General features: G+C 42.1%; 1 protein-coding gene across 2 annotated transcripts in view; it reads right to left on the bottom strand.

The window, feature by feature from the left end:
* Positions 1-1,106: 1,106 nt before the first annotated feature.
* The window catches only part of LOC137424474 (calcium/calmodulin-dependent protein kinase type 1D), a 99,365-nt gene continuing 86,561 nt past the window's right edge, over positions 1,107-13,910 (bottom strand). For both annotated transcript variants that reach the window (XM_068111960.2, XM_068111963.2), the window contains exons 9-11: positions 11,053-11,140; positions 8,626-8,752; positions 1,107-1,701 (exon numbers count right to left, since the gene is read on the bottom strand). In XM_068111960.2, the coding sequence (XP_067968061.1) occupies positions 1,697-1,701; positions 8,626-8,752; positions 11,053-11,140 (220 nt within the window). In that variant the 3' untranslated portion in view covers positions 1,107-1,696. The remainder of the gene's footprint in view (positions 1,702-8,625; positions 8,753-11,052; positions 11,141-13,910) is intronic.

Raw genomic sequence — 13,910 nt, 5'->3', positions numbered from 1 at the left:
CTCTCTCTCTCTCTCTCTCTCTCTGTCTGTCTGTCTCTGTCTCTGTCTCTGTCTCTGTCTCTCTCTCCTCTCACTCTCTCTAACTCTAACTCTGTCGCGGCCCTGACTTCGTAAAGGTGGGGGTACACCATCCTGGATGTGGGAGATCTCTGGGTTTCTCCAGGGAGATCGATCGGCTGTCTTCGTGCCGCGGGCTTGTTCAAGAGAACTGTCTGGGGCGATATAACAATAATAACAACAACAACAACAACAACAACAACAACAAGCATGGGAATATGCTTTGCTGCTGCTTTTGTCAAATGACCTGACGGTCGACTTCCTAGCACAAGAATGTGTTTGGAATGATTCATATCCAAGTCCAATTATGCATTCGCAACTCCTGAAAATAAATGCACAATAAATCACATTTTTGCTTGTGTCCCGTGGAATTTTGGGCAACATGGTCCAAAAGGTCTCTAGTCTCCACAATCTTCCTCTTCAGTCCTTTCAAATCATTTTGCATAACACTCCAGTGTGTTTTACTTAAAGGGAAGGTAAATTACTTTCCAATTGGGAAGAGGGGTCAGGGTGGGGGTGAAGGTGGGAACAGTTGAAGTCTTCACAATTGAAGGCAAATGTTTACAATCCTTGCAGCACTTTCTCCAACAATTTAAATGAAACTTTGCATCAGCATATTTCTCCTAACGAGATGCTGTGCGTCCAGCATGATTCACCATTTAAAATACGAAAATGTAAAACACCCACCAAGCACAGATATCGGGGACGCCTCTTCGTGGTGGTTGTACCCCCTAAACGGAAGTCTGGGGCCAAATCTTCTACATTCTTCCCTTCTGCTCGGATTTGTCATGGCACGATGGACCATTCCCCTCTTGTCTTTCTCTTTCTCTCTCTCTCCCTCACACTCTCTCTCTCTCTAACTCTGTCATGGCCCTGCATTTGTGAAGGTGGGGGTACCCCATCTTGGATGTGGGGGATCTCTGGGTCGCTTCTGTGAGGTCGATTGGCTGTCTCCGTGCCACGGGCTTGTTCAAGAGTACTGTCCGGGGCTATACAACAACAACAACAAAAACAACACCCAGCAAGCAATATAAACAAGGTAGGACACGTGAAAATGAGGAAATGTTTATTTGTAACCACTTGGGTGAATATAAGTATGAAAACAAAAACAAAACAAAGCAGACAAAACTCATGTACTGAGCTTACAAAGGGTCAGAATCCAATAGTCGGAAGGTCATGCCAGTTCTTCTAGAGCCCTTATCATCATGCTGCCGGGTATCGTGCATGTAGATGTAGAGAAGCGAAGAACTAGAGCAACATGCCGGACAGCCAGGCTGGTACGGTATGGGAAGTCTCATGGTGCAAAAGCTTCCTCAATGTGCAAAAATTATGCAACTCTGAGCTTTCCAACTGGGAATCGGGTTTTTTTCCGATGCAGTGGAAGTAGCATTTTCAGTTCCATGATCATAAATGATTCCCTTATGGCTATGATATTTGCAAAACCCTAACCCCACCTCACCCTTCCCCAACTGCAATGCCAAGAAATTCTATTTGTAAGCATGCAGGCAAGCAGAGAGCTTGAGGGGGGAGCAGGAATACCCCGTTGCAAGTCATTAGCATCATTGCTTGGAGAGATGGAAAGGGTGCGGTGGAGAGAGGGTAAAGGGTGTAGCTAGGGTGAGGAAATCAATGCAGCCCATCAACCTGTGGGTGAAACACATCAAGTATTTCTCACATTTCCCCATTTACCATGACTCGCAGCACATCATCTTCAAAACACACATATTTTTACAATTGTGCATATACCTTGTTGATGCAAGAAAGTGTGTCCAACCAGTTTTGACTAATCCAGGGTCAGAAAAATGGTTTGAATGAACTGATTGATCCACTTTCCCATTTACACCACAAAGCCATCTATACTATAAGAGAGCCGTTTGTCTGCTTATATCTGTGTGTGTCTATGTGTCGCTATTTTATCAGAGATGGCTGAACGGATCTTTGTCAAATTTCAGAGGTTCATCAATGAGTGCCGGGGAGTGCTGTAAGCCAAAAAAGAAAATAATTACATTTTGAAAAACAATTCTTTTTTGTATATACCTGTATTTTTTTTTCTTTTCAAAAATCGCTTAATAGTGCCTGAACCTTTGTAGCTATACGTCAGGTAATATTAAATTATTATAAAATAGTGTGTGTGTGTGTAATCTCATATTAAATATAAATTTTTTCTTATTGGGTAGGTGAGTGTTTTAGGCACCAACAAAATACGAAAAAAACTAGAGCAAGGCGACTGTGTCGCCAATATGCCTCCACGTAGTCCCTGCCCGTGATAATGGGTAGATGCCCTCGTTGACTGTCCAATAAAGAAACAAGTTTGATTAAAATCCCTTCAGCGGTTTGGATAGCAAACAAGCAGTGTCGTTTTTCGATAGCGAACAAGCAATGTCGTTTTCCGATAGCGAACAAGCAATGTCGTTTTCCGATAGCGAACAAGCAATGCCGTTTTTGGATAGCAAACAAGCAATGTCGTTTTTGGATAGCGAACAAGCAGTGTCGTTTTTCGATAGCGAACAAGCAATGTCGTTTTTCGATAGCGAACAAGCAATGTCGTTTTTGGATAGCGAACAAGCAATGTCGTTTTTGGATAGCGAACAAACAAAGTCGTTTTTGGATAGCGAACAAACAAAGTCGTTTTTGGATAGCAAACAAGCAATGTCGTTTTTGGATAGCGAACAAGCAGTGTCGTTTTTCGATAGCGAACAAGCAATGTCGTTTTTCGATAGCGAACAAGCAATGTCGTTTTTCGATAGCGAACAAGCAATGTCGTTTTTGGATAGCGAACAAACAAAGTCGTTTTTGGATAGCGAACAAACAAAGTCGTTTTTGGATAGCAAACAAGCAATGTCGTTTTTGGATAGCGAACAAGCAGTGTCGTTTTTCGATAGCGAACAAGCAATGCCGTTTTTGGATAGCGAACAAGCAATGTCGTTTTTCGATAGCGAACAAGCAATGTCGTTTTTCGATAGCGAACAAACAAAGTCGTTTTTGGATAGCGAACAAGCAATGTCGTTTTTCGATAGCGAACAAGCAATGTCGTTTTTCGATAGCGAACAAGCAATGTCGTTTTTGGATAGCGAACAAGCAATGTCGTTTTTGGATAGCGAACAAGCAATGTCGTTTTTGGATAGTGAACAAACAAAGTCGTTTTTGGATAGCGAACAAACAAAGTCGTTTTTGGATAGCGAACAAGCAGTGTCGTTTTTCGATAGCGAACAAACAATGCCGTTTTTGCATAGTGAACAAACAAAGTCGTTTTTCGATAGCGAACAAGCAATGTCGTTTTTGCATAGTGAACAAACAAAGTCGTTTTTGGATAGCGAACAAGCAAAGCCGTTTTTGCATAGTGAACAAACAATGTCGTTTTTCGATAGCGAACAAACAAAGTCGTTTTTGGATAGCGAACAAACAATGCCGTTTTTGCATAGTGAACAAACAATGTCGTTTTTCGATAGCGAACAAACAAAGTCGTTTTTGCATAGTGAACAAACAAAGTCGTTTTTGGATAGCAAACAAGCAGTGTCGTTTTTGCATAGTGAACAAACAAAGTCGTTTTTGGATAGCGAACAAACAAAGTCGTTTTTGGATAGCGAACAAGCAGTGTCGTTTTTCGATAGCGAACAAACAATGCCGTTTTTGCATAGTGAACAAACAAAGTCGTTTTTCGATAGCGAACAAGCAATGTCGTTTTTGCATAGTGAACAAACAAAGTCGTTTTTGGATAGCGAACAAACAATGCCGTTTTTGCATAGTGAACAAACAATGTCGTTTTTCGATAGCGAACAAACAAAGTCGTTTTTGCATAGTGAACAAACAAAGTCGTTTTTGCATAGTGAACAAACAAAGTCGTTTTTCGATAGCGAACAAACAATGCCGTTTTTGCATAGTGAACAAACAAAGTCGTTTTTGGATAGCAAACAAGCAGTGTCGTTTTTGGATAGTGAACAAGCAATGCCGTTTTTGGATAGCGAACAAGCAATGCCGTTTTTCGATAGCGAACAAACAAAGTCGTTTTTGGATAGCAAACAAGCAGTGTCGTTTTTGGATAGTGAACAAGCAATGCCGTTTTTGGATAGCAAACAAGCAGTGTCGTTTTTGGATAGTGAACAAGCAATGCCGTTTTTGGATAGCGAACAAGCAATGTCGTTTTTCGATAGCGAACAAACAATGCCGTTTTTGCATAGTGAACAAACAAAGTCGTTTTTGGATAGCAAACAAGCAGTGTCGTTTTTCGATAGCGAACAAGCAATGTCGTTTTTGGATAGCGAACAAACAAAGTCGTTTTTGGATAGCAAACAAGCAATGTCGTTTTTGGATAGCGAACAAGCAATGTCGTTTTTGGATAGCGAACAAGCAATGTCGTTTTTGGATAGCAAACAAGCAATGTCGTTTTTGGATAGCGAACAAACAAAGTCGTTTTTGGATAGCAAACAAGCAATGTCGTTTTTGGATAGCGAACAAACAAAGTCGTTTTTGGATAGCAAACAAGCAGTGTCGTTTTTGGATAGTGAACAAACAAAGTCGTTTTTGGATAGCAAACAAGCAATGTCGTTTTTGGATAGCGAACAAACAAAGTCGTTTTTGGATAGCAAACAAGCAATGTCGTTTTTGGATAGCGAACCAACAATGCCGTTTTTGGATAGCGAACAAACAATGTAGTTTTTGGATAGCGAACAAACAAAGTCGTTTTTGGATAGCAAACAAGCAATGTCGTTTTTGGATAGTGAACAAACAAAGTCGTTTTTGGATAGCAAACAAGCAATGTCGTTTTTGGATAGTGAACAAACAAAGTCGTTTTTTGGATAGCAAACAAGCAATGTCGTTTTTGGATAGCAAACAAGCAATGTCGTTTTTGGATAGTGAACAAACAAAGTCGTTTTTGGATAGCGAACAAACAATGTAGTTTTTGGATAGCGAACAAGCAATGCCGTTTTTGAATAGCAAACAAGCAATGTTTTTTTGGGATAGCGAACAAGCAATGTCGTTTTTGGATAGCGAACAAACAATGTCGTTTGTGGATAGCGAACAAGCAATGTCGTTTCTAACATCGTTTAATTTACTTTTCTGCACCACACATACACTACATGACCAAAAGTATGGACACCTGATTATCGAACATCTCATTCCAAAATCATGGGATTTAATATGGAGTTGGTCCATCCCTTTGCTGCTATAACAGCCTCCACTCTTCTGGGAAGGCTTTCCACTAGATGTTGGAACATTGCTGCAGGGATTTGCTTCCATTCAGCCACAAGAGCATTAGTGAGGTCCGGCACTGATGTTGGGTGATTAGGCCTGGCTTGCTGTCAGCGTTCCAACTCATCCCAAAGCTGTTCGATGAGGTTGAGGTCAGGGCTCTGTGCAGGCCAGTCAAGTTCTTCCACACCGATCTTGACAAACCATTTCTGTATAGACTTCGCTTTGTGCACAGGGGCATTGTCATGCTGAAACAGGAAAGGGCCTTCCTCAAACTGTTGCCACAAAGTTGGAAGCACTCAATCGTCTAGAATGTCGTTGTATGCTGTAGCGTTAAGATTTCCCTTCACTGGAACTAAGGGGCCAAGCCCGAACCATGATAAACAGCCCCAGACCATTATTCCTCCTCCACCAAACTTTACAGTTGGCACTATGCATTCAGGCAGGTGGCGTTCTCCTGGCATCCGTCAAACCCAGATTCGTCCGTCGCACTGCCATATGGTGAAGCATGATTCATCACTTCAGAGAACGCGTTTCCACTGCTCCAGAGTCCAATGGCAGCAACCTTTACGCCACTCTAACCGACGCTTGGCATTGCGCATGATGATCTTAGGCTTGTGTGCGGCTGCTCGGCCATGGAAACCCATTTCATGAAGCTCCCGATGAACAGTTGTTGTGCTGAAGTTGCTTCCAGAAGCAGTTTGGAACTTGGTAGTGAGTGTGGCAACTCAGGACAGACGATTTTTACGCGCTACGCGGTTCAACACTCAGCAGTCCCGTTCTGTGAGCTTGTGTGGCCTACCACTTTGCAGCTGAGCTGTTGTTGCTCCTAGACGTTTCCACCTCACAATAACAGAACTTACAGTTGACCGGGGCAGCTCTAGCAGGGCAGAAATTTGACAAACGGACTTGTTGGAAAGGTGGCATCCTGTGACGATGCTTCGTTGAAAGTCACTGAGCTCTTCAGTACGGCCCATTGTACTGCCAATGTTTGTCTCTGGAGATTGTATGGCTGTGTGCTTGGTTATATATACCTGTCAGCAATAGGTTTGCCTGAAACAGCCGAATCCACTAATTAGAACGGGTATCCACATACTTTTGGTCATGTAGTGTGTATGCCACTGGGATATTTAGGATTGATTTGTTGAGTTGCTTTAATCAAGCTTGTTAAACTCAATGCAAAATCGAAAAACAATAACAGATTTCATACAAGAAAAATATTTTGTTTGTAACGAGGAAAATTATCAAGCAATTCTATATTAGAGGCAACCCACGCGTTGGTAACATCTGGGTCTGCAGGTAGCATATGACGGGTGCAGAAACAAACGAGAACGGCACTCGGCAGAGTGCATACCTCCAGCAGGTGAACAGTTTACCTTTTATATCCCACCAATATGCCTGATCTGGATACGGACCTGAGCCAAAATCTAATAGGCTTGTTCTTGTCACCGAACCAACTCATCCACCAAGTTTTCGCAAAAGCCGTTCACAACTTTTTACGATATTATGATATATATCGTTTTTGGCCCCATCTCTCAATGGTGAAGAATCACTCTTCAATCAATGGTGAAAATTATCGTATCAGGAGTTGGATTTTCACCAAAATCGATCGATTCAGCCTTGTCACACACCCAACCTATCCAGAAAATTTCGGCTGAATCTGTCTTTATCTTTTTGAAATACCGTGCTATATAATCGGTTTTAGTCCGATCACTCAATGCTGAAGAATCATTAAAAAAATTAGCGGATGCGGATTCGGATCTTCGCCAAAATTAAATTACCTGCTCTTTGTTATACACCCAACTCAACCACCGAGCTTTGTCCGAATCTGTCCGTAAAATTTTTCATATATCGTGGTGTACTGTATATCGTTGTTGGGCCTATTTCTCAATGGTGAAAAATCACTTTAAAAATTACAGTATCTAGATCCAGATCTTCACCAAAATGTAATCATTTCGTTCTTGTCCCACACCCAACACTTCCACGAAATTTCGATCTGAAGCTGTTCACAACAGTTTGAGATATCCTGTTCACAGAGAGACAGACAGACAAACGGCTGAAAACATAACCTCTGTCCACCTTCAGTGGCGGTGGGAAAAAGACCATGAACACACGCTCGGTTGCGGTTACAAAGAGGGCAACTTGTTGACAAATGACAGCCGCTTAAGCCGATGCGATACAAACCTGAGTGAGTCTAACAGTTCATTAAATTTAGTTTTAGGCAAATTAGTTAAGCTGGTCAAACACACTTTATTTCATACCATCATTCCATATATAACTAGAATGTCTTAAGAATAGCTTGCGTCCATGTGCAATAACGTCCGTAAGTTACATTTACACCTGCGTTAGGGGTACATCAGAGGTAAGTCATATGTAATATGTCCACTTAGGAGGCAGTGACCGTCCATAATAGAACAGCTTAGGATACGGCTGTGTTGTGTATAAACTCCTGTCTACAGGCGAGAATAGGTAGAGGACTTGAGGCGAGTGAAAACGGGCATGTAAACATGCTACGGGCAATGATTGGGGAATCCATTACTGGCGGCTTATGGAGCACCATGCACTCAGCAGTATAGTAAGGTGCAGAGGGTCATGTGATGGAGTTGGGAAGTTTTAGCAGGTGGGTCATCCCATGTGGTGGGACAGCCAATTATAGGACCAGCCGTGTCCTGGAAGGTGGGCCCAAAAGGCTTAAAAAGGTACGTCCGCACGTGCGCAAGACAAAGTCCACCTATTTCTTTCTTCTTCGTTGCCTGACATCTTTGACACTCCTTTGGTGCAGAATGCTTAAGAGATCATGGATGCCATCTCCCCACCATTGCCCATCTCATCTCCAGCCCTGTACCACACACCAGTCTGCATCGTGCCATTATTGTGGACAAACCAGCTCGTGCCTACCTCAAGCTCTCGTCTGCATTTCCCTTTGTTCTGCTTTGAGTCCGGTATTTTCGTGGCCTCTAAATGGGTTTCAGGTTTCTTCACTTTGTACAATAAGCTTGTGTGTTTCCTTTTTCTCCATTCGTGTGTTTTTTGACCACCAGGTCCGTTCCGTTATTTATAGTGTTTCGTCTTCCTCAACCTCCATATTCTTTCATAATAAACCTTATAAACCATAAAGAATAGTGTCCCCGCCATGTGCGTTCTCACATGCACAGCCGGCAAATTAGATTTGCATTTGAGCGATGCTTAGGGAAAATCATACAGTTATTGAATGCAATGTGAATTCAGCGATCTTCAGGGCTATAGACCCTTTGAGTGACGGTTGACGTTAGTAAGACCTGTCAATGCAGTCACACACACACACACACACACACACACACACACACACACCTTTAAGCATGCATCCCCCCTCCCTTTCTTCACTAACTCGAAACTCACACTGCTTGTTTGTAGAATCACTCTTGGCAGGGCTGCCTGGGGGAGGACTCACCCCCGCACCATCTTGGCTGGACCCCAGTTGCAGTTTCTTCATGTGTCTAATCACAGCTGTGGCGTTGAATGCACGCTGTTTAAAAAGAAAGAAGCTCAAAGTTGCGTACATTTGTGCACACATCAAGAAGCAACTTGAGCACCGTATTGGCCTCAAATTTGCCATATTCATTTGTTGCATTTACAGGACAAGATTGCAGTGGAAATCTCACATGCAATCGACTTTGGTTCGGCAAGAACATAAATGCACAAACAAGTTTATAATGTACAATCATGGTTCTAGGTATAAAACTCGACTTGCTAACAACTTTCAAACCTTTCAGGCAGTAAAGCCAAATTGAAAGAAGAAACCAAGAGACACCTTCAAATTGATCATTTTTGAAACCAACAAAACTACAAAAATCTGTTTTTCTTTGTCGGAATAAGGATTAATGTTCCACATATGTGTCTCCATCATGTGACATCATGGCTGCAAAGGGTGGATTCAGGAAATATGACCACCAGTGTTAAAACCATAATCGTTACAGCCTGTAACTTATATTACTATATATACCAGCTGTCTCCATAGAGATCCATCAACCTCCTAACTTTTTATTTTTATTTTCTAAATAAGTCTTCACAAACTGGACGGGCATCGGTTCATCCAAGATGTATGTGAAGTTTTGAATTGATCTGCTCATCGGTTCTGAAGAACAAGGTCTTTGAGTACTTCTTGAAAATAGATTCAAATATCCAATATGACCACAAAGTCTTTGGACCAATCGTACTAATTGCAAGATTTGAACCAGATCTCATTACTTGTAGCAGCCCCATGAGGTTCTAGGTATATCGGTGTGATGGTATCCAAGAAGAACACGTCACAAAATATGGTGCAATCATAATAATCATACTAATAATAATCGTAATTAGAAAATGGAACATGAGAAAAATGCATCAATGGATGTCCGTGTTAGAAGTCAACCTACATTTGATCTCAATTATTAAAGGCCTGGGCCTCGATGAGGACAATATAATCCGTGACTGGAGCCTTCAACATACAAAACAAGAAAAAGAGCATTCAGAGATTGCAGACCCTCGCCAGGATGTATTTTCAGTGGTTTTAAAGGCTTTTGTGTTAAAACAAATATGGCGGCCGAACCACGTGACCGATGACGTCATCATTATTTATTTTTTCTCTCCACCAATTTATGCTCGCTTTATGCTCGCATGACGCTCGAGAAATTTAATGTTGATAGGATGAAGTTTTGTACTTGTGGAATTATGACGTCATAATGGAGGCACCTATAACATCATTAATATATTTTATTCCCCATGGAGAGTTCTTTGCAATGAGACATGTCTCAATTTTTTCTATTCAGCGCTTTCGGAGATATCGAGGTGCAAAGTTTTTCGGTTTTTCCAATATGGCGGCCGAACCATGTGACATATGACGTCATAATTGTCATTATAAAATTATACAGGTGGATTTGCACTCATGGTGAAAATTTCCTGTCAATCGGACTGGTTGCAGAGAAAATCATATTTATTCTGTGTGGACAAACAGACAAACAAACAAACAGACAAAAAACAAACAAACAAACAAACAAACAAACAAACGGACTCAAATGCAATACCCTCTCCTCAGGCGAGGGTTACAAGTTACATGAAGTAAATAAATAATGGTCACTTGAGTGGGAGTACGAGAGAGAGACAATAAAGATAAGTAGAAGAGAGAAAACATCCAATGCTTCCAACTCGAGTTGTGATCTGCAAAATGATTTTCAAATGCCATATGACCTTTGACCTATTGAACCCAAAACTTAATCAGTTGAACCCTAAACTTAATCAGTTCATCATTGCATCAGAAGTGCATACTTAAAGCAAGTTTGGTCAAAACCCATTCAGCAGTTCAAAGTTATCACGGTAATGAAAATCTGCTACGCACGCATGCGCACACAGCTGAACGGACACCCCAAAAACATAACGGCTCATGTGCCTTCGGCTGCGGGGATATAGTAATAACAACAACAACAACAACAACAATAATCTCCAGCAAGAAAAATCGGCTTCTAGCGATATTTTCTTGGGAGCCAATCGATAGGACGGACAAAGCATATTGTGTTGCAACCATTTGTGAACAGGTGGTAAATAGACTGCGTTTATGGAATAACCTGGGGAACAGAAATGTATGGCGGTAATTCCAGGCAAAATCCCCGACAGACATCACAGCAAGTGAAAACTTCACCATGATCCAGCATCGCAGCCACCGCGTCGCCATATAAGGAAATCCCACCTCGAAAGTAACAGTGATCTGCTTATTCAGCGAAATCATAAAGGAGTGATTATCCATATACCTTTACACAGTGTAGTCCACAGGTTATTGTCTTGTGCTCTCACCTTCCACTTGGTCTTGGCAAAGTTCTTGCGAATTTGGGCACTCACAGACTCATGGATGTTCCTCTCCAATGCTGTGTCGCCTGCTATCCTGAACAGGGAAATAAATAAAGATAATTGCTCAGGAGAAATACTCGTTAAACGTAAAAAAAAAAAAAAAAAAAACTACACCATTATTAAGAGAGGTACACGTGGTAATGAAAAGGTTTTTAGAGTTCCACCCAGCTTCCCATGAGTGAATTAAAGGAGAAGATAGCAAATACTTACTTTGGGTGGCAACCCACCCCCTCCAAGGCCCTATTTGTACGGCGTAGCCCATCGGGCAGAGCCGTCTAGAACAGTGTTTGTCCGTCTGTATGTATATGTATGTATGTGTGTCCCCTCAAACATATACCAATCAGAGCTGAGAATCTGGTCACATGACAGGATGATGTGATTATGTCTGATGTCATTACGGCGGTGTGGCTGACTCTCCACGCACCGCCATTTTGATGTAGATGCCGTTCATGCCGAACATATCGTCAAACCTGTCATATATCACAATCGCCATGCTCTACCTTTACGATTTTTATTCAGTGTGAAACACAAACAAAGCGATTGTTAAAATTATCATCAAATATCTAAATCATAGACGTTACGTCTCTTCCAATAAAACAGCACGTATCGGCCTTCGGCGTTATGACTCACCATCCGCTTCGGACAAATTAAACCCAGGTTTATAAATACAGTACCGTAGTGCATCATTTCAGTCGTATCGTTTTCGTAATAATAATAATATTATAGTAAATATAACCATAACACTTTAATCCCAATGCCATGAATGGAAAGTTGATGGATTGAAGCGGTGTAAAAGCGGAAGTAAGGAATTCACTTCGGTTTAAAAAAAATAATATAATTTTCGTAATAATAACGTAACGTTATTGTTATAGTAAATTTGTAACACTAATCCCTTTGTAGTGACTGCAAACGTACTGGAAGTTAAATACATATCTTATATATATTAAAGTAGCGCAATTTTTGTGTCCGGCCGTCATGCTACGTCATTACATATATGATGTCATTACGTCGTCAACATCTGCTCACTTCGAGACCGGCAGGAAAGGTCATTCCTCTTTGGAGTACATAGATTACATTCTCTCTATGATCGGGTCTCAAGAACATCGGGTGTGTGTTCATTTACCAAGTTTGTTGTGGAGAGATCACAAAGTGGTAAAAGCATTCAAGCAAGCACTCCATTCAAAACCGTTAAGGAATGGCTGGCTTAGCAAGCGCTAGCTAGCTGCTTAGTAATTGAACTTACCACGGGTTACCTCCTTTTCAGTTTAGTGTTAAACAGCATTAGCAACTGTTTAAAAAGGTAATCATACATGTTTGTGGTTTATCGTATTTTACCTCTGGTTGAGCCTGTTGCTCCCATGAAACGCCACGATAAGCTATTGTCGTGTTGCCAGGGGATTAAGATCCCCCAAGGTGAAAGGAGGCTGATCGAGCTTACCTCCGAGGCATTCAGTCAACTATGGCGGACCTTCTTTAAACGCGGGAGGAGTGGAGGAGGGCAGCAAGGCTCTTACCTGCACGGATTCCACTGGAGCGTCCTCAAACCACAATAATCAAATCAAACCGACAAGGAATTGAAATGCAACAATACTGGGTTTAATGAAAGAAATGCCGGTAAAAAAATAATGCACAGTAAAATCTAATTCCTAATTGGAGCACCCACATACGGACTCGTATACAACACAAGGGGAAACATTACTGAAAGTAACACAAGTGTGATTGGTTTGTTTACTCAGTACTCAGCTTTGAGCAGTCCGTGAACCCCGTCGGTCCTCGAACAGGTCCCTGGTCCATGCGCGGGGAAAAAACACGCCTTGGCATGAAGTTCGTTCACCTGCCAACCACCGAACATGAAGTGAGTAGGGCCTCGTTCCGTCCTCGACCCACACTCTACAAAGCATGGAGGTCTCTCAGGTGCACACAGCCGTCATGAAGCCACGAGTTAAAGGTGTTAGAGTCTACGAGCTGTGACCGCCAATGTCAGGACCAAAAGCGAGGATAAAGCTGTGACCGCTCGTCAGCAAACCACGGACCAAGAGGATAAAACCGTGACTGCTCGTAATGACTGTCCCAACGCAAGAGAGACAAAATGGAAATGCGTCCGCTTGTCACGACATCCACCAAGCAAGAGCCAAGAGCATGAACTGTGACCGCCTTTCATCAGCTCGGGACCCCAAAAGAAAGAAAATGTCAGGACTCAGTCTTTTTGTTCCCCGGTCTCCCACATCATCCAATGGCGTTCGGGCGTGCTCCAATCAAAGAGTCCATCTCATCGTTCCATCCGGACCAATCCTCACCCTCCGGGGTGGGGCCCCATGGCCCCTCCCGCTGTCCCCGACGGTGCCTCAGCTGGTGGCATCAGCGGTAGTTGAATGTCCTGGTTCCGGTTACTTTATATGGGGTTATTAGTTTCTGTCCGGAGTGCATGGCTGGTGTGGTGTGTGTCATAAGGAACAAAGGAAAAATCACAGAGGTCATTTACAAACAGGGAATTTAATTACCCTTATACCCTACCTAATTAACAAAGCCCCATCCCTCACCATGGGGACAATTGTACACGAACGCAACATGTGGTCTAATAGATTCCCTACTTACTTAAATGTGTGTTTATTCTTCTTTACGACAGTCGGAGCACACTACCTATACAATCCTACCTGGCCCTAAGTTATTTCATTGCCTACCCCATCACAAACGTAACACTATTTTATACACATTAACACAGCATTTTGGCCAAGGTGGAAATACCCCTTCGGGAGGGTGGATATTATTAGTATTAATATTGTTTTGTAATAACATTAATATTA

This window comes from Myxine glutinosa, chromosome 4, assembly GCF_964187855.1.
Source record: "Myxine glutinosa chromosome 4, kmMyxGlut1.1, whole genome shotgun sequence".
In the NCBI taxonomy this organism is placed as follows: Eukaryota; Metazoa; Chordata; class Myxini; order Myxiniformes; family Myxinidae; genus Myxine; species Myxine glutinosa.
This window is presented reverse-complemented; position numbering and strand designations above follow the sequence as displayed.